At 42.6% G+C, this 26,447-nt stretch overlaps 1 protein-coding gene across 2 annotated transcripts in view; it reads right to left on the reverse strand.

Moving 5' to 3' along the window:
• LOC102184701 (antigen WC1.1-like) overlaps positions 1–25,949 on the reverse strand; it is a 53,030-nt gene extending 27,081 nt beyond the window's left edge. For both annotated transcript variants that reach the window (XM_018048500.1, XM_018048499.1), the window contains exons 1-7: positions 25,877–25,949; positions 21,820–22,140; positions 12,448–12,756; positions 12,037–12,354; positions 8,611–8,703; positions 8,221–8,535; positions 6,797–7,111 (exon numbers count right to left, since the gene is read on the reverse strand). In XM_018048500.1, the coding sequence (XP_017903989.1) occupies positions 6,797–7,111; positions 8,221–8,535; positions 8,611–8,703; positions 12,037–12,354; positions 12,448–12,756; positions 21,820–22,140; positions 25,877–25,949 (1,744 nt within the window). The remainder of the gene's footprint in view (positions 1–6,796; positions 7,112–8,220; positions 8,536–8,610; positions 8,704–12,036; positions 12,355–12,447; positions 12,757–21,819; positions 22,141–25,876) is intronic.

Below are 26,447 nucleotides of genomic sequence, written 5' to 3' on the forward strand. Positions count from 1 at the left end.
AGTAAATAATGAAGTAGAGAATTAAACTTAAATTTTTCCACTTCCAGGGAGAATGGAGTTCACAGCAGGCCAATGTGTCTTGCTGGGTCTTTCTGGATACAACTTGAAAAGCTGGAAAATGTTTTTCTAAGAAACAGTAAATGTATTTGACATTTGTTAACACAACATGGACTAAAGATGCTAACATTCTAAAGAGTGGAGATTATTTCAATGTTAGTCCAGGATCTATAGCTTCTTTTTCTCTGTGGGAATGTGCCAGTTCATTGCATAATTTAATGATTCATAATCTGGGCTTGGACAAGCAGAGGACTACTGTTGTGACATAATCTGGGGGTTACCTGGTGCTGGAGTGACAGAATTAGAGTCTTGAGAGCCTCTCTCACAGAGCAGGTTTTCTCCTCAAACATTTGCCCAGTATATAAACTGTGAAGGGCAGGAAGCTAGAGAACTATATAAAAAGACTTGGAAAGCAATGTCTTTTTCATTATTTTGGGTACTTAGCTACCAAAGAATATAGGCTCTGAACTGAAATCTCTGAAAGGCTATGTCATAGGGACAGAGAAATCAGAGGTGGACTGAGTGCTACCAAAACTGCAACCCATACTTGTTACAGCTCAGTTTTAGGTTATATTTAGATGTTTGGGTGGTACACACCCCTTCCCCCTACCTGCCTAGGAAAACAAAGGGTAAATCCTTTCAGGTGTTAGAAAATGTAACAGGAGTATCTTATTTTTACATATATAATTTACAGCATTCAATAAAATATGACATGACATTTGACAAGCTAGGATAACATGACAAATGACCAAAGTGAAAAAAGAGAAGAGAATGCAGAGACACACATGATAGAAATGCTGGACTTAGCAGATAAGGATTTTAACTACAATCAATGTATTTAGGGGAAAAGAGAGAAGAAGAGAATAAGCAGGTAAAAAGATGAAAAATAAATCATAAACAAATACAAATGTCTAAGGAACTATTCCACTCCATGGGAAATAGATGGGGAAACAGTAGAAACAGTGTCAGACTTTATTTTGGGGGGCTCCAAAATCACTGCAGATGGTGATTGCAGCCATGAAATTAAAAGATGCTTACTCCTTGAAAGAAAAGTTATGACCAACCTAGACAGCATATTTAAAAGCAGAGACATTACTTTGCCAACTAAGGTCCATCTAGTCAAGGCTATGGTTTTTTCTGTGGTCTGTGGGGATGTGAGAGTTGGACTGTGGATGTGAGAGTTGGACTGTGAAGAAGGCTGAGCACCGAAGAATTGATGCTTTTGAACTGTGGTGTTGGAGAAGACTCTCAAGAGTTCCTTGGACTGCAAGGAGATCCAACCAGTCCATTTTGAAGGAGATCAACCCTGGGATTTCTTTGGAAGGAATGATGCTAAAGCTGAAAGTCCAGTACTTTGGCCACCTCATGCGAAGAGTTGACTCATTGGAAAAGACTTTGATGCTGGGAGGGATTGGGGGCAGGAGGAAAAGGGGACGACCGAGGATGAAATGGCTGGATGGCATCACTGACTGGATGGACGTGAGTTTGAGTGAACTCCGGGAGTTGGTGATGGACAGGGAGGCCTGGCGTGCTGCGATTCATGGGGTCGCAAAGAGTCAGACATGACTGAGCGACTGAACTGAACTGAACTGAACTGAAGGAACTATTGCCAACCTAAAATAAAATATCTAGGTTTAAAAAGTGAATGAATAAGTTAAAAGAATTTTATATAGAACTTAGAATATAGTGATTTAGAGGAGTCCTAAAGATGAGAGATGAGAAAGAGAAGAAAGAGGAGGAGGAGACGGAAAAGAGATACAGAGACAGAGAGACAGAACTGCAGATGTAATACCTGAAGATATAACAATAGAGAACTTTTTAAAAAAAACTAAATGAAGGAGTATGAAAACTCCCACTCCTACTAAAGCTGCTGAAAATCAAAAGGAAAAAGGAAAATCTGGAGTAATAACTGATTTATTTAATACAAAAGGAGGGGAAAAAAAGGAGAAAAAAAGGAACATAAAGCAGGGGGATCAATTAAAAGCCAATGGCAGAGTAATACTCCATTGTGTATATGTACCACAGCTTTCTTATCCATTCATCTGCTGATGGACATCTAGGTTGTTTCCATGTCCTGGCTATTATAAACAGTGCTGCAATGAACATTGGGGTACATGTGTCTCTTTCAATTCTGGTTTCCTCGGTGTGTATGCCCAGCAGTGGGATTGCTGGGTCATAAGGTAGTTCTATTTGCAATTTTTTCAGGAATCTCCACACTGTTCTCCATAGCGGCTGTACTAGTTTGCATTCCCACCAACAGTGTAGGAGGGTTCCCTTTTCTCCACACCCTCTCCAGCATTTATTGCTTGCAGATTTTTGGATCGCAGCCATTCTGACTGGTGTGAAGTGGTACCTCATTGTGGTTTTGATTTGCATTTCTCTAATAATGAGTGATGTTGAGCATCTTTTCATGTGTTTGTTAGCCATCTGTATGTCTTCTTTGGAGAAATGTCTATTTAGTTCTTTGGCCCATTTTTTGATTGGGTCGTTTATTTTTCTGGAATTGAGCTGCATAAGTTGCTTGTATATTTTTGAGATTAGTTGTTTGTCAGCTGCTTCATTTGCTATTATTTTCTCCCATTCAGAAGGCTGTCTTTTCACCTTGCTTATATTTTCCTTTGTTGTGCAGAAGCTTTTAATTTTAATTAGATCCCATTTGTTTATTTTTGCTTTTATTTCCAGAATTCTGGGAGGTGGATCATAGAGGATCGTGCTGTGATTTATGTCGGAGAGTGTTTTGCCTATGTTCTCCTCTAGGAGTTTTATAGTTTCTGATCTTACATTGAGATCTTTAATCCATTTTGAGTTTATTTTTGTGTGGGGTGTTAGAAAGTGATCTAGATAAGAAAGCTGTGGTACATATACACAATGGAGTATTACTCAGCCGTTAAAAAGAATTCATTTGAATCAGTTCTGATGAGATGGATGAAACTGGATCCAATTATACAGAGTGAAGTAAGCCAGAAAGAAAAACACCAATACAGTATACTAACACATATATATGGAATTTAGGAAGATGGCAATGACGACCCTGTATGCAAGACAGGAAAAAGGACACAGATGTGTATAACGGACTTTTGGACTCAGAGGGAGAGGGAGAGGGTGGGATGATTTGGGAGAATGGCATTCTAACATGTATACTATCATGTAAGAACTGAATCACCAGTCTATGTCTGACGCAGGGTGCAGCATGCTTGGGGCTGGTGCATGGGGATGACCCAGAGAGATGTTGTGGGGAGGGAGGTGGGAGGGGGGTTCATGTTTGGGAGCATATGTAAGAATTAAAGATTTTAAAATTTAAAAAATAAATAAATAAAATAAATAAAGCTTAGACATAAAAAAAAAAAAGCCAATGGCAGATACCAACACACCAATATCAGTAACTGCATTTACAGTGAATGGATTAAGATAAAACAAAACTGACACAAATGTTACTTGCAAAATGCCCACCTTATATTATGAAAGCAAAGAATGGTTGAAAGTAAAATGATGGAAAAAATGTACTAACTGTAACAAAACTGGAGTAGCTATATCAATGTCCCAGAAAGTAGACTTTAAGCCAAGATACACTAATTGAATTAAAGAGGGAATTTTCATGAGTATAATGAGATGTACGTGTAATAACGATATTTTAGACAACAAAATTCAAGAAAGGTAACAGAACATAGCTTTGAAACATACTTGACAGAGTGAAAAGAAGAAACAGACAAAATCACAATCAAAATGGGGGATTATTACCAGATCTTTTTCAAAAGCATGCAGACCACACATACAAAAAACAGAAGAATTCAGTAGATGTACAACAACATAATCAGCACGTTTAACCAAGTAACACATAGAGCAACGCCCCCAACACCGCAAGAGTTCACATTACTGTACATGCACGCGGAACTTTTACCAAAATGACCACATAATAGGACAAAATCTTTCACTCTTTGAATTCATACAGAATATTTACTCTGACCACAGTGGAATAAAATTAAGAACTAGTAAGAAAATATTTATAGCCACTTCTAGTTGGGGAAATTCAGCAAGATCCTTCCAAAAACCACCTGAGTCTGGGAATAAATTTAAAACTTACAAAATATTGTGAAATAATGATAATAAACACAAAATAATGGTATGATAAATTCTTCTAGTGAAAGTCAAGTAGTGCCTAAGGGAAAATTATACCCTACATTTAGAGAAGAGAAAAGACTGAAAGTGAAAAAAAGTAAGCTTCCAATTAAGAAACTAGATGAGAAAGTCAAGAATGTAGAATGTTGGGGTTAATTAAAAAAGGAACAAAAATTAATAGAAAAGAAGGTAAGCATGAGATAGAAAATATAGAAAAAAAGCCTTTAAATGTGGCTCATTGAAAACTGATGAACACTGAGCAACACCAATGCAGAGCAGAGAGAAAATGCAGCTAACAACACCAAGAATGAACAGGGGCGTCAGCACAGATCATACAGGTGGTTTGGTCATAGTTTTTGTGCTGCTGTTTGTTTGTTGGCTGTGCTGTTGCTCATGGGCTCATAGTTCCCAGGTCAGGGTTGAACCTGGACCCCTGACAGTGAAAGCCGAGATTTAACCCCTGGATTACATAGTTTTATTAGTACAATTTATACATTTAATGTGGATAAGTACACATAAAGTATCGATTTCTCCACAGCCTTGCCAACACTGCTGCTGCTGCTGTTAAGTCGCTTCAGTCATGTCTATGGGACACCACAGACTGCAGCCCACCATGCTCCCCCGTCCTTGGGAACACTGGAGTGGGTTGCCATTTCCTTCTCCAGTGCATGAAAGCGAAGAGTGAAAGTAAAGTCGCTCAGTCGTATCCAACTCTTAGCGACCCCATGGACTGCAGCCTACCAGGCTCCTCCGTCCAAGGGATTTTCAGGCAAGAGTACTGGAGTGGGGAACACTAAGTGTCTTAAAAAAAAAAAACAGTCATTCTGATATGTGTGAGATGATATCTCTTTGTGGTTTTAATTTACATTTCCCTGATGATTAACAATATCAACCATTTTTTTATGTACCTATTGCCATTTGTATCTCTTCTATAGAGCAATTTCTATTCAAGCCCTTGGCCAGTTTTTTAATTGAGTTATTAAGTTTTAAGTTTGTTGGGTTTTTCTTCTCTTAAGTTATAGGAGTTCCTTATTATTTTTGGAAATAAACACCTTATATAATTTGTGCTAGCTTGCTTTTTCATTCTGTTGATCTTTCATTTGGTTTCTGGAAGCTTTTTAGTTGGGTATATTCCCACTCGTCTATTTTTGCTTTGTTGCCTGTACTTTTGATGTCATATCCATGAACTCATGAAACCATGTGCTTTTATTTTGTGATGGAGCTAAGATATCACATATCTAAAATGCAATTCTTACCTGGTGATGATGTTACACCATCACACATAGTGAAATAAATTCAGATAAATAAATAAATTTGAAATCAGGTTTTGAATATTCTTTAGTGGAACTATAAAATTGTTTGCAGAAAATAAAACTTGATTCAATGTTATTTTGAGATGAAGAATGGCATTTGAAACATTGCACTAAAGGCAGACGTCAAAAAAGTAAAACATTACAGATTTGACCACATAACCACCCATACACATATACAACCTTAAAAATATATGTAAAATATGGGGAAAATCCTACAAAAATATTTAAGAAAAACAGTAAGTGATGTTTGTTTATAAAGAGTTCCTATGAATAAATAAGAAATTTTAAACATTCTAAAGAAAAAATATTGTCATGAAAGATATAAGACAGTATATAGGAAAGAAGATAATATTTTTGTATATAGTGTTTGTGAAAGTCACTCAGTCATGTCCAACTCTTTTCAGCCCCATGGAGTATAGAGTCCATGGAATTCTCCAGGTGAGAATACTGGAGTGGGTAGCCATTCCCTTCTCCAGGAGATCTTCCCAACCCAGGGATCAAACCCAGGTCTCCCACATTGCAGGCAGATTCTTTACCAGCTGAGTCACAAGGGAAGCCCAAGAATACTGTAGTGAGTAGCCTATCCTTCTCCAGTGGATTTTCCAGACTCAGGAATCAAACCAGGGTCTCCTGCATGGCAGGCAGATTCTTTACCAGTTGACCTACCAGGGAAAACCTTATGTGGGTAAAAAACCACGAAGTTATAAAGAAAATTATACTCTCTTTTAAAATTAAGTATTTATTTGGTTGCGCTGGGTTTTAGTTTCACCATGCAAATTCTTACTTGTGGGATCATAAGAGAAAAAAATTGTAACTGCATGTGGTGATGGATATTACTGTATGTGTGGTGATTTACCAATATGTACAAATACATAAACACTATGTTTTACACTTAGAACTAATATAATGTTACAAGAATTACGTCTCAATTAAAAATTTTAACAAAAAAGGTTGGAATATGTGGATTAAATTAGTTTCATTCTTACTTCATTTAAGCTTCTCTGGTGGCTCAGACAGTAAAGAATCTGACTTCAGTGTAGGAGACCCGATTTCATACCTGGGTCAGGATGATCCCCTGGAGAAGGGAATGGTAACCCATTCCAGCATTCTTGCCTGGAGAATCCCACGGACAGAGGAGCCTGGCAGGCTACAGTCCATGTGGTCACAAAGAGCACAACTGAGCAACTAACATTTTCACTTTATGTCATTTCGTGAACCCAAATTAAACTCATCACTTAGATTTTAAAATATCAAATCTCACTGCATCCTACAGGGTTGGGACAGACACACAGAAACAGACAGTAAGTCACCTTCACACGAGATATAGGCTTCCTCCTTGGGAGAGCAGGAAGTGTAATTCCAAGGGTCAGAAGGACACTGCCAGAGAGAGGTGTCTGTTTTCCGACAGCGGATTCCATCCACCCACCGGGGTCTAGAACCTTCCCTGAGACCAACAGAAGAGTTGAGGGTTCCACTGTCCCCACAGCCAAGCTGTCTGCAGATCACGGACACAGTGATGTCTTCCATGGGGCTGCGGCAGACACTGCCCCAGGTCCCATTGTAGAAAACTTCCAGCCACCCAGCACACTGCTGATCCTCGCTCACCAACCTGAGGGCCAGGAACTCTAAGGTTGAAAGGGGAGGAGACAGGACACAGTAAAAACTTTGCTGGATGTTCTGGTTTTCCTTTCTTCCAGAAATGGTGAACATTCATCTCTGACCTTGCTCAAGAGATGCCCACTAGATGACAAGACTGACATCGCCTCCCTTTTAACTGACTTTGTCCATTTGTGTCTGTCTTTCTATTTCTACCACAATGGCGTAGTGGATATGAACTGAGAGGAAGACCAACCTACATGGGTGCTATTCAGGGAGGGGCAGCTGAATCCTGCTTCCTGATGAAATCTTTAAAGAGTATGTCAAAGGGATGTGATGTGAATATTAGGGAGATAGGGATAATAATTAATTCAAAAATGTCCACATCCCAATCTCTGCAACCTGTGAATATGTTACCATACCTGACAAGAGGGATTTACAGATGTGGTTAAGGTAAGGACCTCGGGATGGTGAGATGATGTATTAACAATATGAGCCCAGTCTAATCACATCCTTAGACCCACTCTCCTTAAACGTGGAATACTTTTCTTAGCTCCGGCTACAAAGAGAGACGTGACTCTGGATAGTGGCTGGAGGCCTGCAGCATTGCTGGTCTGATAATGGATGAAGGGTGCTGTGAAGGAAGGAATGTAGGTGGTTTCAAGAAGTTTGAAAAGGCAAGAAACAGATTCTCCCCTAGAGCCGCAAAAGTGATGCGGCCCTGCTGACGCCTTGATCCCAGCCCAGTGAGACCCCTGCTGGACATTTAAGCTAGAGAAGAGTAAGGAAATAAATATATGCTGTTTTAAACCACTAGTTGGTAAATTGTTGAGAAAGCAAACAGAAACTAGTACCGTGGGTTTAAATTTTTTGTATGTAACTGGGGAGAGAGCCCTGCTTTCAAGAAAAACTGTAAGAAACGGCTCTGCCAGGAAACACTGCTGAGAAGAAAGGACCAGAACCTCAGCAGCTGCAGAAGGAAGTGAAAGCACTTCGTCTTCACGTCTGCTGGAAAGACAGGCTTCATGGGAGGAAGCCTCCTTCTCTGCTCCTTTCAGCTTCTCTCCCTCAGGGCTCAGACCCCCGTCCTGCGGGGCCCCACCCCTCCTCCAGCCTGTGGACAGTGTGCAGCGCGGACCTGAGCAGATGACCCCCGCGTCCTGCTTGTGTCTGCAGTCGTGCTGCCCCCAGCCCCGGGAAGGGCACCTCCACACGTGGGACTCCTTTCCTGTGCAGTTCACGTCGTCCAGCCAGATGGGCCCTGATCCTGCCCCGAAGTGAGCAGACCCTGTGGCACTGAGGGCTTCTCCACAGCCCAGCTGCCTGCACACCACGCGGGCATCGTCCAGGTCCCAGCCGTCATCACAGATGGTGCCCCAGGAGCCCTGGTCAAGGATCTCAACTCTCCCGGCGCAGGGACCGCCCCCGTCCACCAGGCGGAGCTGTCTGTTGTCTGAGGAGAGAAATGGGACATGGGGGCGGTGACTCCAAGGGTTGAGAAGGGTCTTCCGTCCTGTGGGACCCTTACCTGAGCAGTAGGGGGCGCTCTCCACTGAGGCCGCTGAGCCTTCTAGTTCTGCCTTAGAGTCGTTGCACTGGGGCAGCACCTGGGTCTGGTTTCCTGAAGAAACAACAATGATCAGAAGTCTGGAAGGGTTGAAGAACAGGAAACTGAATTAAGGAAAATAATGACCTACTGATGGAGCCTAAGATGAAAGCTGTGACCCAGCAGTAAAGTTATCATACTCTTAGTGTTCACCTTCTCCCTGGAGAGTTCTGCTTCTGACAGTACCACAATTTCTGTTTTAACCCAAGTGTTGCTGTAAGAATGAGTTAAGTAAGTTGTATCCCTAAATGTATCCCTGTGCTGTACTTGTCGCTCAGTGTTTAGTCATGTCCGACTCTTTGTAATCCCGTGGACTAGAGCCCACCAGCATCCTCTGCCCATAGGATTTTTCAGGCAAGAATATTGGAGTGGGTTGCCAAGCCCTCCTCCAGGGGATCTTCTGAACTCAGGGATCACACCCAGGTCTCCGCACTGCAGGCGGATTTTTTTTTACCATCTGAGCCACCAGGGAAGCCCAAATCTATCCCTAAGTAAAAGCAAAACAAAATCCTTTCTGAAGGATTTCTACAATTTCTTCAATGTCTTTAAAACAAACACTTATATAAAATAGATCTCATTAAAAAATGGAAAGGAAAAAAGGAGACATTAAAAAGAACTTCCCAGGATGTTCAGCTGCTAGAGTTACCTAATGAGAATATATATAGCCACAGTTAAAGTGCTTATGGAATTAATTGACAAAATGTGTATCTTTGCAGAGAAATAATAACAAAAACCAAATACTTGTAGAGCTGAAAAACTTGCTAGCTGCAACTAAATACTAAAGAAGTGTAGCCACACATTAACTCAGCATAAAGTTAAAACATCAAAATGTAAAAACAGAAGATATTGTTCAATTAATTCAAGTCACATAGCAAGAGTTCTGGTTATATTGTTGTCTGGCAGTTTTTCCAAAAAACTTGGTTCACTTCAGTTCAGTCCCTCAGTCATGTACAACCTTTTGTGACCCAATTAACTGCAGCTTGCCAGGCTTCCCTGTTCTTCACCAACTTCTGGAGCTTGCTCAAACACATGTCCATTAAGTCGGTGATGCCATCCAACCATCTCAAAATATTGATACTAACATTTAGAAATCCAGGTAAAGGTCATAAATGAATTTTTATAGTGTTTTCCCAATATTTTTATGTCTCAACATACATCAAAATTGAAAGAATTAAAAGATGAAAACAAGTCAAAGAGAATTCATTGCCAGGACACTTTCACAAAAATATTCATAACATCAAAAATAAAATACCTAGGGGAAATCCTAGTAGAAGATGGACAAATTCTCTGAAATTCGGGATCTAACCAAATGGAGGGATGTATTATGTCAATGATTTGAAAAACTCAACATTGTCAATGTCAATCATCCTCAAATTTCTATGTCTATTCTCAAATTTTTAATTCTAATCTCAATGATACCCTTAAGCTTTTCTTTTGGTGAAAATGACAAGCTGACTTCTAAATTCACACAAAATACGAGCAAAATACAAGCAACCAAAAATGAACAGCACAGTTGGTAACGAAAGCAATGATATTAGAGGAGTTAATATAAAGTAACTCTGTAAATTAAAATTATTCAGACTAACTACAAAGTTTGAAATTCAGTGAAGGACAGGGAAGCCTAGTATGCTGTAGTCCATGGGGTCATAAAGAGTCAGACATGACTTATCAATTGAACAACAACAACTATGAAGTTATAATAATTAAGAAAATTAAGTATTTGTCCAAGGATAGACAAATGATAACATGGAACAGAATAGAGAGTCTCAAATAAGACAGACATAATTGCCCTTCTGCTTATGACGAAGGCAGCACTGCAGTGGGGAAGAGTCTTTTCAGAAAAAGATTCTGAGTCAATCGGCTGTCCATATGAAACCTGACTCTTTTCTTCAGTTCAGTTCAGTTCAGTCACTCAGTCGTGTCCGACTCCTTGCGACCCCATGAATCGCAGCACGCCAGGCCTCCCTGTCCATCACCAACTCCCAGAGTTCACTCAGACTCGCGTACATCGAGTCCGTGATGCCATCCAGCCATCTCATCCTCGGTCGTCCCCTTTTCCTCCTGCCCCCAATCCCTCCCAGTATCAGAGTCTTTTCCAATGAGTCAACTCTTCCCATGAGGTGGCCAAAGTATTGGAGTTTCAGCTTTAGCATCATTCCTTCCAAAGAAATCCCAGGGTTGATCTCCTTCAAAATGGACTGGTTGGATCTCCTTGCAGTCCAAGGGACTCTCAAGAGTCTTCTCTAACATCACAATTCAAAAGCATCAATTCTTCGATGCTCAGCCTTCTTCACAGTCCAACTCTCACATCCATACATGACTACTGGAAAAACCATAGCCTTGACTAGACAGACCTTAGTCAGCAATGTAATATCTCTGCTTTTCAATATGCTATCTAGGTTGGTCACAACTTTTCTTCCAAGGAGTACGCGTCTTTTGATTTCATGGCTGCAGTCACCATCTGCAGTGATTTTGGACCCTTATCTTGCACAGATATCAATCTCAGAAGGAACAATATCCAAGGGAAATATAATAAAATTTCCATAAGATACTCTTAGAGAATGTTTTTACAATCTTCAAGTAGGCAAAATCCTTTTTTAAAGGATATAAGAAGCATTAAATGTACAGAAAAATGTTGGTAAGTTATATTCACATAAGATTAAGAAATGAATTTATCAAAGGACACCATTTGATTAAGAAAATGAAAATAAAAGGCTAAGGGTTAAACATGGAAAATAAGTAATACATATTTGCATCCAAAGACATTGTTATAGTAACTTGTAATATCATATTTGTAATAGTCAAGAATTGGAAATAACTCAGATTTATACTGTCAGTAGAATGGATAATTAAAGTGCTACAATATACAACATCATGTGTGAATCCCAAACATAATTTTGAGTCTACGAAATTAGATACAAAAGATGAAACATACGGCATCATTTTACATAAAGTTCAAACATTGATAAAACTCTCTGTGTCAGTAGAAGTTAGGTAAGCACTTTTCCCTGTCGAGGAGGGAAGACACAGATACTGGGGACGACAGTGACTGTGGTGCTGGGGACACTCTCTTTGCTGCTCTGGGCTGGGGTTCATACTGAGCTCTATACTTACTGCTCCTATATTGTTTTCTATGATTATATGTAAGCAACAATGTTGCTTAAAAATATATTATTCCCCTTCACACTTCTTGCCCTGACCTGAAAAATGAATGAACAATGAGAAGATCCATATTTCACTACAAAATAAATCTCTGACTTTGAAGCCTGTTTAACCTCACTCTCTACTTGTGGAGACATTTCACCCCAGGAGCATCCTGAGTACCAGTAGCCCTTCCCTCTCTCTTACCTGAGCAGATCACAGAGGCTGTGTTGCCATGGGAACAGTCAGGCCCTCCCAGGGCAGTCACAGGACAACTCCACAGGAAGGACTCTGCCCCTGAACAGTGAAATCGGGCTGTTAGGATCTGATCACCTCCTTCCACCAAGTGTGGTCCTCCGGGGGTGGAGATGGCAACTCCATAGCCAAGCTGACGACAGACAACATTGGCATTGGCCAGACTCCAGTGGGAGGCACAGAGCGCTCTCCATTGTCCAGAAATGTTCATCTCCACCTGCCCCTCACACTGAGAGGAGCCGTTTGTCATGAGCCGGACTTCTGAGTATGCTGGTAGAAGAAGACAGAGTTTCAGCAAAATCACATGACTTTCTCACCTGAACAGGGTGTTCACAGAGGTGAAAGGCCTGACCTGCATCTCACCTGAACAGACAACCTGAGCAGCTCCACTGTGGTGACAAGTGCCCCCTGGACAGGGCACTCTGGGGCAGACCCGGAGCTCAGGCTCCTCCCCCTCACACCTGAACTCTTCAGCCCAGACCCGGCCATCGGACTCTCTGAAGAGCTCATGTCCCTGGACAGACACAGCCTTGCCACACCCCAGCTCTGCACAGATGACCTGGGCAGTGGGGAGTGTGAAGTTCCCATCAGACACTGGGATCCAGGCTTCTCCAGAATACACTTCTACTCGCCCTGAGCAGGGTCCATCCCCTCCAGCCAGACGCACAAATCCTAAGAGGAAACAACAACAAAACCAGTCAGTGTTCGTGGTACTGACTTGGCAACTGGAAACCGCATGTCACAGGCAGTGGAGTGAAAGTTTTTCGTTTTAGAAGTGGAGCATGTAGAGAGTCTTTGACAATTAGTGTCCAAATTGAATTTTCATGACAGGTTTCTGAAGAGAAATTCAAGAGGACTAAAAGGTCAGTTTGGAACGATTGAATCCCAAGAACATACACTTTGGGACTGGTTAGAAATGTGAATTCCTTGGTCTAGGAGCCTGGAAAGTACAGAGCCCAATTCGGATCATTGGAATGGCTGAATACTGGAATCATGTGTTTTAGCATTGGTTGGAGAAGTGAATTTCTCACTTAGCATCCTAGGACCTACATACAGATCCAAGGATAATGTGTAATATTCAGGCACTTAAACTTGAACATAGAGATATGCAGACCAGAAGCCGCCCAGAGGGACGTGGGCTATGAGATTAGAGATGTAGCATCCAGACAAGCTTAGAAAGCTTTCATGGGACTTGTGGGGCTAATATTCTGTGCAGTTTTCTCTCCCAGAAGCTAGTCCTCAAGTGACTTAAGTTAAAGGAAGTCCTGAGGCTGGATCCATGAGGGGATGCCAACCTGTAGATGGGTGACAGCTCCAGAGAAGAAATATGGACACAGTCACTAATTCACATTTATGTCATCACGTCTTGTCTTTCTGATACTTTTTGATGCCAAAAAATTCCATGAATTCCTTCAGTGACCTCAGTGGGAAGGAAAATGAGTGAAGAAAACTCAGAGAGTCATAGAGAGAGAGTCCCAGCCATCTCTCTTGAAACCTAGGACTTGTCAAAGAATCTGGGGGAGAGTGTGTTCTCAGTGGGAGTTTACCAGATAGCTGAGTTTCCACATTGCCTCCTACTAAAGGGTTTTCTTCTCAAACAGGACTCATAGAAAATGCTAAGGGCTGATAATAATGGATTTTAACTCTATCATTGTACTAATTCTAACCACACACACAAAAAATGCATTCCTCTGAAGCACACATGGAATAGTCTCCAGACTAGGTTACAAATAAGCTTTAACAAATTCAAAAATATTAAAATAATTCCAAGTGTCTTACATGACCATAATGGAATGGAACTAAAATTCAATAATGATCAGAAAACAGGAATTCATGAATATATAAAAATTAAACCACACACTCATATTTTAAGATTGTTTTCCTATTTCTATAAAGAATGATATTTAGATAGGAATTGCATTAAGTCTATAGATCACTTTGAGAAGTACAGGCATTTTAACAATACTAATTCTTTCAGGCCAGAAACACAGAATGACTTTCCATTCATCATATTGTCTTTAATTTCTTTCATGGATGTTTTACAGTTCTAAAAGAAGATGGCATGTTGCCAAAAGGAAGGAAGAAGAAGAAGGAGAAGGAGGAGGAAATGAGCAAACAAGCCATAATTTGGAGAGTTCCAAGTTGAAAAAGCCTCAGTATGGATAAATATGCAAATATTTGTGGGAAACACTCATTGAGTAGGTTGTTAGCATACTACATCACCCTCTGCTCCTCCCATCTACCACCTAAACTGCTATCCTTTCTCATTCCTCCCACTTCAGACAAGCAAACGCCATTTTAAAAGATATAGATGGATCGAAAAGAAAATCAGAAAGGGTAGCTACTGCTGAAGAAGTAGGGTGTAGGTGGGGCATATGGCATGCAAGGTGGGATCAAGGAAGTTTTGAAACTAAAGGAGGAAAATCAAAATTAAAGTTCATCATTTGGTCATCAAAGGAACACATTTTGAACTGAATGAAGATAACCCAATGAAACAACTTTATTTAATTCATCAAGGACAATTCCCTGATTTCTGGGTGTGTTCTGATTATTTACTTCTGAAGTTCTCCCTGGTAAAGGACTGCTTAATGGTGCCCAACATCCAACCAAAAAATTATTAGAATTTCTAAAAGAGAGAAATGTAACCCATAACACATTCTTTAAAAACAATTCATTTAAAGCAGGTTCAGAAATTACAGAAATGTTTGAATTTGCTGAAGAGCTCCTTAAACCCCTAATATCAATATGCTTAATGAAGCATAAAAATAAACAGGGAGAAAAACTAAGAAAAATAAAGAAATGAGACTTCTGAAACTGAAAAATATAGTATTGGAATGAACAATTATTTGGATTAATTACACAAGAGACTAGACATTCCAGAATAAAAGAATTGGGAAGTAAAACACAGCAGTAGAAACTAACTAAATTAAACCAAAGAGAGTAAAACGGCAGAAAAATATGAATGGAAACCCAATGGCATGTGGAATAATATAAAAATATATAAAATATGTGTATTTGGAGATTCAGAATAAGGGATGTGCAGAAAAATATTAAGAAGTGATAAATGACATTTTCCCAAAGTTGTTGAAAACTGTGAACCCATGGATCCAAAAAGCTAAACAAACCCCAAACAAGATAATGAAACCATTCTCAGAAAACTTGACAATGTGTTTACTGAAATTCATTGGTAAACAAACAAACAAAAATATGTTAAGAGCAGCCAGGGAAGTTTGACACATTATATACAGGGAACAAGAGGATAAGTATTATTTACTGACTTTTTGTTGGAGGCAATGAAAGTCAGATTACAATGTAAGAGCATATTTAAAGTATTGGGATTGGGCATTTGTTACCCTAAAACTGAATCACACAAGAAAATACTTTTCAAAACTGAATGAAAATTAAAAGGATTTCAGGTAAATGAGAGATGATAGAATTGGAGGCCACCAGACACACACTACACAAAACTGCCTCAGAAAGTTCTTCAAGCTAAAGGGAGATGACGGCAGATGAAAACATGGATCCTCTCAAAGCTATAGAGACTGTGCTAAATGTTGATTCTCTATTAGAAGATTTAAGGCAAAAATATTAGCAGCAAACTATAAGATTCATAATAAATTTATAAATAGAATGTATGACAATGATAGCACCAAAGACAAGAACAGGGACGTGGAAGAAAAGTATACTTGCTGACATTGCATGTAGTGACACCATATTTCAAAGTAAATGTAATTGAAGGTTAATAATTCAACACTGGGCTTTCCCAGTGGGTCAGTGGTGAAGACTCCACCTGACAGTGCAGGAGACGTGGGTTCAATCCGTGGTCTAGGAAAATCCCGCATACCACAGAGCCACTAAGCCCGTGCACCACAACTAGTGAGCCTGTGCTCCAGAGCCCAGGGCCCACGACTACTGAAGCTTGTGCCCCATAGAGCCTGTGCTCCACAGCAAGAGAGGCCACCGCAATGAGAACCTCATGCTGCAGCTAGAGAGGAGCCTCTGATCACTGCAACTAGGGAAAAGCCCATGCAGCAGTGAAGACCCAGCCAGCAAAAAATAAAATGACTCTAAAAATTAAAAAAAATTAAACATTATAATCACCTAAAAAACTGACACCATTAATAAACCAATACAGTATTTAAATTAAAATGGTAAAATATACTCAAAGATTAAAATAAGAGCAAAGATATAACATATAGCAGCTACTGCTGCTACTGCTGCTACTGCTGCTAAGTCACCTCAGTCGTGTCTGAATCTGTGCGACCCCATAGACAGGAGCCCACCAGGCTCCCCCATCCCTGGAATTCTCAAGGCAAGAACACTGGAGTGGGTTGCCATTTCCTTCTCCAATGCATAAAAGTGAAAAGTGAAAGTGAATTTGCTCAGTGGTGTCTGACTCTTAGCTACCCATGGACTACAGCCTGCCAGGCTTCTCCATCCATGGGATTTTCCAGGCAAGAGTATTGGAGTGGGTTGCCATTGCCTTCTCTGATAAATAGCAGGCAAGTACACTTAAACCCAATTATGTCAATAATTACATTCAGTTCAGTTCAGTCACTCAGTCGTGTCTGACTCTTTGTGACTCCATGAATCACAGCACACCAGGCCTCCCTGTCCATCACCAACTCCTGAAGTTCACTCAGACTCATGTCCATCATGTCAGTGATGCCATCCAGCCATCTCATCCTCTGTTGTCCCCTTCTTCTCCTGCCCCAAACCCCTCCCAGCATCAAAGTCTTTTCCAATGAGACAATTCTTCACATAAGGTGGCAAAGGACTAGAGTTTCAGCTTTAGCATCATTCCTTCCAAGGAAATCACAGGGCTGATCTCCTTCAGAATGGACTGGTTGGATCTCCTTGCAGTCCAAGGGACTCTCAAAGTCTTCTCCAACACCACAGTTCAAAAGCATCAATTCTTCGGTGCTCAGCCTTCTTCACAGTCCAACTCTCACATCCATACACAACCACAGGAAAAACCATAGCCTTGACTAGATGGACCTTAGTCGGCAAAGTAATGTCTCTGCTTTTGAATATGCTATCTAGGTTGCTCATAACTTTTCTTCCAAGGAGTAAGTGTCTTTTAATTTCATGGCTGCAATCACCATCTACAGTGATTTTGGAGCCCAAAGAAATAAAGTCTGACACTGTTTCCACTGTTTCTCCATCTATTTCCCATGGAGTGATGTGACCGGATGCCATGATCTTCGTTTTCTGAATGTTGAGCTTTAAGACAACTTTTTCACTCTCCTCTTTCACTTTCAACAAGAGGCTTTTTAGTTCTTCTTCACTTTCTGCCATAAGGGTGGTGTTATCTGCATATCTGAGGTTATTGATAATTCTCCCGGCAATCTTGATTCCAGCTTGTGCTTCATCCAGCCCAGCATTTCTCATGATGCACTTTGTATATAAGTTAAATAAGCAGGGTGACAATATACAGCCTTGACGTACTCCTTTTCCTATTTGGAACCAGTCTGTTGTTATAGTTCTAACTGTTGCTTCCTGGCCTGCATACAGATTTCCCAAGAGGCAGGTCGGTGGTCTGGTATTCCCATCTCTTGAAGAATTTTCTACAGTTTATTGTGATCCACACAGTCAAAGGCTTTGGCATAGTCAATAAAGCAGAAATAAATGTTTTTCTGGAACTCTTTTAAATGTGAATAATTTAAGTACTCCAAATAAAAAACAAGATAATCAGACCAGATAAAATAAGACAAAACAATATACTGTCTACAAACTTATATCTGTTTAAATATAAACACAGAAACATACTAAAGAGGTAAAAATTACATACCATGCAAACACAAATCAGAGAAAACTGTATGTGATATCTAAATTAATATCATACAAAGTCACAATATAAGACAAAGAATTCAGAGAAAAAGAAACATTTTATGATAATAAAATACAAAAGAAATTATATAGTATTGAAACTGGTGGGTTAAAAATAAAGTGATGCTTAGAGGAAAATTTAGAACCTTGATGCTTCCTTGATGATTACATTAGAATAAAAATAGAAAAAGAAGGAAATGACCCAAGACTCCACCTCAAGAATCTACAAAAGCAACCACAGTCATAACTGAAAAAGAGGAATGAAAACTGAGCATAGAAATCAATTAAGAAGAAAGCAAATACACCATCAAGAAAATCAATACAGTCCATTAGTGATTCTCTTAGGGAAGGGAAAGTTGCTCAGTCGTGTCCAACTCTTTGTGACCCCATTGACTGTAGCCTACCAGGCTTCTCAGTCCATGGGATTTTCCAGGCAAGAGTACTGGAGTGGGTTGCCATTTCCTTCTCCAGGGGATCTTCCTGACCCAGGGATTGAACCCAGGTCTCCCGCATTGGAGGCAGATGCTTTACCCACTGAGCCACAGGGGAAGCTCTAGTGATTCTCTTAAAAAGAACATTAACACGGATAATCTTCTAGGAAACCAATTAAGAAAAAAGAGGGAACACAAATTAACAAAATCAGTAACAAAAGGAGGAATATCATTATAGATCTTCCCAACATCTATAGATACGAGATATGAACCAAGCTACTTAGATCTTGCCAACATCTAAAGATATAAGATATGAAACGGTGTTACTCTAATTTGAAAAACTTTTTGTAAAATGGACCAAGTCCTTGAAGACAAATTACTTGTGAAATACAACTCACCAAAACCTGATACAAAAAAAGAGAAAAATATGAGTAATCTTATATTTATTAGATAAACAGAATCCACTAAGAAAACTGCAACCTCCAAATGCTAACACTTCCACAGAACTCAGAAATGACTCCCACAGCAAGATAAAGGAAGAGAGGGAGGGAAGGAATGGGGGCAGGGAGGAAGTGTAACACAGAGGCTGTGGTGAATGTATGAGTTGACTGCATCTTTCCAACCCTCCCCTCCTGCAATCCTTGCATCTTCATCCCCTCACCATTTCGCACTTCAGTACTGTAGTCCTGGTGGCTCAGAAGATAATCAAGACTCTGCCTGCAGTGTGGGAGACCCAGGTTTGATCCCTGGGTGACAAAGATCCCCTAGAGAAACAAGTGGCAACGCACTCCGATATTCATGCCTGGAGAATCCATGGGGTCCATGGGGTCACAAAGAGTAGGACAGGGCTGCAGCAACCTGGAACGCTTGCACCACAGTCCTTCACAATTTGTGTGTTTCCTCCCAGACCTTCCACCTGAACTCCATGAAATCTCCTCCTTATTTCAAACAAGCTTCTCTACATTCTCCTCTGGTCATTGTTTCCACTCTAGATTTTTCCTAAACACGGTACTTCACTTCCAACAATCCACTAGTGAGGCTGAAATTTCTCTTCCATACCTGACTCCTAAGGTTGAGCAGAAGAAACTCCAAGAGTTCTGATTAAGATAATGAAAACACATGCTATTCTAATCTTATTTCTGCTACATCACCACCACTTTGACTTACCTTCACATCATTAAAATATGTCTGAAAATACAGAAAAGACAGACCAGGGGGAGGAAACTAGTGACAAAAAGAGAAATAGAAGGAACCTGGAACCGTTCATAAAAATGTGAGAGTCTAAGTTAGAGCAATGGTAGTTAGGGAGTACAAACCACAATCAGGGTTTAAATATTAGTTCAGTTCAGTTCAGTTCAGTCGCTCAGTCGTGTCTGACTCTGTGACCCCATGAATCACAGCACGCCAGGCCTCCCTGTCCATCACCAACTCCCAGAGTTCATTCAGACTCGCATCCATCGAGTCAGTGATGCCATCCAGCCATCTCATCCTCTGTCGTCCCCTTCTCCTCCTGTCCCCAATCCCTTCCAGCATCAGAGTCTTTTCCAATGAGTCAACTCTTCCCATGAGGTGGCCAAAGTACTGGACTTTCAGCTTTAGCATCATTCCTTCCAAAGAAATCCCAGGGTTGATCTCCTTCAGAATGGACTGGTTGGATCTCCTTGAAGTCCAAGGGACTCTCAAGAGTCCTCTCCAACACCACAGTTCAAAAGCATCAATTCTTCAGTGCTCAGCCTTCTTCACAGTCCAACTCTCACATCCATACATGACCACAGGAAAAACCATAGCCTTGACTAGACGGACCTTAGTTGGCAAAGTAATATCTCTCCTTTTTTAATATGCTATCTAGGTTGCTCATAACTTTTCTTCCAAGGAGTAAGCATCTTTCGGCCATAAGTGTGATTTAATCTGCATCTGAGGTTATTGATATTTCTCCCTACAATCTTGATTCCAGCTTGTGCTTCATCCAGTCCAACATTTCTCAAGATGTACTCTGCATGTTGCTGCTACTGCTGCTAAGTCACTTCAGTCGTGTCCAACTCTGTGTGACCCCATAGACAGCAGCCCACCAGGCTCCCCCGTCCCTGGGATACTCCAGGCAAGAACACTGAGGTGGGTTGCCATTTCCTTCTCCAATGCATGAAAGTGAAAAGTGAAAGTGAACTTACTCAGTCGTGTCCGACCCTCAGTGAACCCATGGACTGCAGCCTTCCAGGCTCCTCCATCCATGGGATTTTCCAGGCAGGAGTACTGGAGTGGGGTGCCATTGATAGAAGTTAAATAAGCAGGGTGACAATATACAGCCTTGACGTACTCCTTCCCCGATTTGGAACCAGTCTTTTGTTCCATGTCCAGTTCTAACTGTTGCTTCTTGACCTACATACAGATTTCTCAGGATGAAGGTCTGATGGTCTGGTATTCCCATCTCTTGAAGAAGTTTCCAGTTTGTTGTGATCCACATAGTTAAAGGCTTTGGCATAGTCAATAAAGTAGAAGTAGATGTTTTTCTGGAACTCTCTTGCATTTTCAGTGATCGAACGGATGTTGGCAATTTGACCTCTGGTTCCTCTGTTCTTTCTAAATCCAGCTTGAACATTTGGAAGTTCACAGTTCATGGACCACAGCCTTGTCTATCTCAATGAAACTATGAGCCATGCCATGTAGGGCCACCCAAGACAGACGGGTCTTAGTGGAGAGTTCTGACAAGACATGGTCTACGGGCGAAGGAAAGACAAACCACCTCTGTATTCTTGCCTTAAGAACCCCATGAACTGCTAGCTTCACTGCCTCTTATACGTGATGTGCTTCAGCTGCTGTGTTGTAAACCTCAAGAGTGCATTTTCCTGCTACCTCAACATCCCTGCAAATGTGGTGTGAGCTCCCCACTTGATTCATCAGGTACACCAGTGTGATGAGATTTTCCCTGCCACGAGTCCCGCTTCTGGCCTCCTCTGACTGTGACCTAGGGACATTTAAATGCACCACTGAATTTCTCTCACACCTTTTCCTGTGTAACTGCACCATGACTTTGGGTATTTTCACTTGTGCATGGGTCTTCACATGCCTTTTTGAGGTCCATTGCTTGGTTGATCCTGTTCTATTGGCACATCACTCACATACCAACCTGATGGAGTGTGATAGCTCTGACTTTTAGGACCAATGAGGATAATAAACCTTGTTGCCTACAACTCTCCTATGACACCCCCTGCCCCCGCCAACAATGTAGCTACATCCTACTGACCATTATGTCAAAGAAAACAGAACAATTACCATGCTGAGACTGTGTCACAGAGGTCGAACCCAGAAGCTGAATCTGTATGAAACTTTTGACCTCACCTCGGCCTCCTACAACAGATCACAAAGACCCTTCACCCAAGCATATTCTAAAGGCTCTATCCGTAATCTCGAGTCATTCCTGTGATAAGACAGAGGCTTTTCCTGCTAGAGATCCCCACACAGACCAGACAGGACTTACCTGAGCAGACTACTCCAGCATCCCAATCATGGGTATAGCTATCATTACGATGGTCTTTAATATTAGAATGCCTACAGTCACTGACAGTTGACTCTGTCCCTTCACATGAAGTATACAAAAGCCAAATGGGGCCAAGTCCTAGCCCAAAATAAGCCTTTTGAGGAATACCAACAGCAGCTCCACACCCCAGCTGTCTGCACACTACAGATGCATCCTTCAAGCTCCAGCTGCCATCAACCACTGTGCCCCATTCTCCCTGGTGCTTCACTTCCACTCTCCCCTCACAGCGGTGGGCTCCATCCTTCAGCCTCAGCTCCAGTACTGCAAAAGAGACACATGACAGGAAAGATTTTAGGAGACTTAGAGTGGTACAATATTTAAAACATTAGCTCTCTGGGGAGCAAAACAGTGCATGGGATATAGTATTTCCTGACCTCTGTGGTATAAACATTCCCAGCGTGGCCAACTCGAAGCCCCCAGTGTGCCATCACTGAACACGGAGCAGGAAGGGAGGCACCAGGTATTTCTCAGGAGCCTGTAGAACCAGCTCCAGGGACACCATCGAGGACAGGCCTTCAGAGACTTTGGATGCTGCCCTCCCTGTAGATGTGCCCAAGGCTACTAGGGCCCAGCTTCTCCATCTCAGTTGCAGCTCATGGACCGGGAACCAGGGAGGAATCCTCCCTCTCTTTCCCTGTCCATAGGAAGCATCTCATCCAGCTCAGGAACAGAGGGCTGGGTAACAGGCTCTAAAATGCCCTGGTTATTCCTGCCATCTGGTGTTCACGTCTTTGTGTAATTCCACACTCCAATGTACCTGGTAACACACATCTAACAAATGGAATTTGACGAAAGTGATCAGATGTCACTTTAGTGATTAAGTCATAAGATGACTCTGGTTTCCGAATAGAAAAAGGAGTTCGTTAGTAGGAACATCATAGATGGAGACATTACCAGTGTTCAGTTCAGTTCAGTCACTCAGGTGTGTCTGATTCTTTGAGACCCCTTGGACTACAGTACACCCGGCCTCCCTGTCCATCACCAACTCCTGGAGTTTACTCAGACTCATATCCATTCAGTCAGTGATGCCATGCAAGCATCTCATCATCTGTCATCCCCTTCTCCTCCCACCTTCAATCTGTCCCAGCATCAGAAGACTCGATTTCTTGAAAAAAAGAACTAACAAGATATTTTGTGATTCTCTGATGGCTCAGTTGGTAAAGAATCCACCTGCAATGCAGGAGACCCCGGTTCAATTCCTGCATCAGGAATATCTGCTGGAGAAGGAATAGGCTCCCCACTCCAGTCTTCTCTTGGTCTTTTCTTGTGGCTCAGCTGGTAGAGAATCAGTCTGCAATGCTGGAGACCTGTGTTTGATCCTTGGGTTGGGAACACCCCCTGGAGAAGGGAAAGACTACCCACTCCAGTAAGGCCTGGAGAATTCCATGGACTGTGTACCCATGGGGTCACAAAGAGTCAAACATGACTGAGTAACTTTCACTTCTTCAATTCTTCAACCAGATACTTTGAAGCTGAATAATAAATGAATGGGCTTCCCAGGTGGCGCTAGTGGTAAAGAACCTGTCTGCAAGTGCAGGAAATGTAAGAGACTCGGGTTCGATTTCTGGGTCTGGAAGATCCCTTGGCGGAGTGCATGGCAACCCACTTCAGTATGCTTGCCGGGAGAATGCTATGGACAGAGGAGCCTGGTGGGCTACAGTCCATAGGGTCACAAAGAGTAGGACATGACTGAGGCAACTTAACATGCACAATACAATGAGTAAACTGAAGAATTCAACAGAGATTCAACAAGAGACTTGAACAAGGGAAAGAAAAAGAAAAAAGAATCAATGTGTTAGAAGAAAGATTAGTTGAAAGCATCCAAATCGAGGCGCCAAAAGAGAATGAAAGGAATATAGAAAGCCAGTGGACACCATAAAGAGAAACAATGTACGGACTGGAGTCCGAGCAGAAGAAGTGAAGGAGAAAAGAATTAAGGGCTGAGGACCTCCCTGATGGTGTAGTGGTTAAGAATCCACCTGCCAATGTAGGGAACATGGGTTCAATCCCTGGTCCAGGAAGACTCCACATGCCGCAGAGCAACTAAGCCAGCGTGCCCCAGCTGCTGACCCGTGCGCACCCAGAGCCTGTGCTCTGCACCAAGAGAAGCCCCTGCAGTGAGAAGCCTGTGCACTGCAGCGAAGAGCAGCCCCTGCTCACCGCAGCTAGAGAAAGCCCGCGGGCAGCAAGGAGACCTAGCCCAGCCAAAAGTGAATAATTAAAACAGAAAGACAGGCTGCGAATTTCCAAACCTGGGGAAAGATCTGGACATCTAAGTTCAAGAAGTTAATAAGTTACCCCATAATTTCAATCCAAAACAACCTTCTTCAAGACCTACAGAGTAAAGTGTTCAAGTCCAAAAATAAAGGGAAAATTCTAAAAGTCTAAAGAGTAGAAAAGAATTCTGTCACCCAAGAGGACTCCCATAAGGAGATCAGCGGATATATCCACAGAAACCCTGCAGACCATGAAGAAGGATTGGTGACACTCTCCACCCTCACTCAGGGGAAAGCAGCTCCAGGAAGGGACAGGAGAGGGCACGAGAGAAAGGGCTCCCTACAGAGTCACAGCAGATCCTGGGAGGGCAAAGGACCATCCCAGGCCCCCAGCACATCAGGAAACATCACAGGGACGAGGGCAGGGACTTGGGAACTTATACAGGTGGGGCTGCAGGTCAACTGATTTTTACAGAGGGATAATTCGTTCATTGGAAGGACTGATGTGGAAGCTGTAACTCCAATACTTTGGCCACCTGATGTGAAGAGCTGACACGTCAGAAAAGACCCTGAAGCTGGGAAAGAGAGAAGATGGGAGGAGAAGGGGACGACAGAGGATGAGATGGTTGGATGGCGTCACCGACTCAATGGACATGAGTCTGGGTAGACTCCGGGAGTTGGTGATGGACAGGGAGGCCTGGCGTGCTGTGGTCCATGGGATCACAGAGTCAGACACCAGTGAGCGACTGAAGTGAACTGAACTGAATAGACAAGAGGCCCCTCTCCTGGATGCGGGCTTCTCTGCTCCCTAATGACACCTGGTGGGAACAGGTGAGGCAAGCAGGCAGAGCCTCTCACAGAACCCAGGGCTAGGCAGACATGGCAACAAGCAGAGGGGAGTCCGAGAGATGGGAGAGAAGAGCCAGAGAGAGGCAGGCAGGTGCACGATTATCTCTGATCCAGTTACATGCAGCGGCCGTGACACCCAGCCCTGTGGACACCCTGTGTGCTTCACAGACCAACGGACTCAGTCCCTGCTCAGCAGCTCTGTTCCTCTCACTCAGACACGCTCCACCTCCCCTCACACACACACAGGCTCACACACTCCCCCCCGCACACACAGGCTCACACACTCCCCCCCCACACACACACACAGGCTCACACACTCCCCCACACACACACACAGCCTCACACACCCTCACACACTCCTCACACACTCCTCACTCAGCCTCACTCACCCGCACTCATCCGCACATACTCCTCACACACCTTAATACATCACTTGCACACTCCTCACACACTCCACAAACACATACACTCTTCACACCCACATACACCCTCACACACACACACCCTCACACACTCCTCACCTGCGCACATACACACACATATACACACACAATCACAGAGCCTACAGGAGCGATGACACAGGAAACACGGGGACCCAGGGGCAGTGCTCACACACCAGGCACGTGGAGCATGTGGGAACAGCCCAGAGTCCCAGCTGAGCTCAGTCGCTGGACACACTGGGGGCCACTGGGACTCCTAGAAGCTCCCTGAGAACAAGGGAGACAGTGGAGGGACTCAGGCTGACCCAGCTCGGTCCAGACAAAACCTCAGTGCTCTGTAAAATCTGCTGCTATGACCAGTGGACCCCCCCATAGGAGAGGGACCAGTATTCACATCAGCATGGTTCTTTTTTGGTCAGAAACACTGCGGCTCAGCTCCAGAACTCCAGACACCTGCCTGCTGTGGACCCAGGACAGAGGGGCAGCTCTTACCTTGACCACCCACCACAGTGCTGAGGAGGAGGACACAGAGTCCCCGCAGGGAGAGGCGTCTGCCCAGAGCCATCCTGACCCCACGACCTCAAGGTCACAGTCCCAGCTGCAGGATCAGCCTGTGAGGAGTGTCAGGGTGCTGAGCGGGGTCTATATAGACCACCCCTTGCACCCTCCCTCCTGAGAGCCAATAGCGACACCTCTCACCATTTCAGGCACTATTGGAGGCTGCATCTGCCACTTTCTGAAGCTCAGACACCAATGAGCTTCTGAATCTTCCACATCTCCTTATATGAGCAACACGGTCCTTTGACCTCCTGCTTCCGTAGTCCTAAGAGCTGGGTCCCACTGCTGGGACTAGGGTAGAAACGGTTCATCAGAAATCATGAGTGTCTTTCTCTCCCCTGATCACCCTGGTCAATACCTGAAGACTGTGAGATCTCACAGGATCTTGGTGTGGAGTATGTTGACCTGTGCAGAATTACTTTTGTAGAATCAAGTGTTGATCTTCCCCCGTACTGAGCTCAGGGTGGAAGCAGAGAACTACAAGAAGTATTTTTTTTCTTTAGTT

Source organism: Capra hircus, chromosome 5, assembly GCF_001704415.2.
Source record: "Capra hircus breed San Clemente chromosome 5, ASM170441v1, whole genome shotgun sequence".
Taxonomy (NCBI): domain Eukaryota; kingdom Metazoa; phylum Chordata; class Mammalia; order Artiodactyla; family Bovidae; genus Capra; species Capra hircus.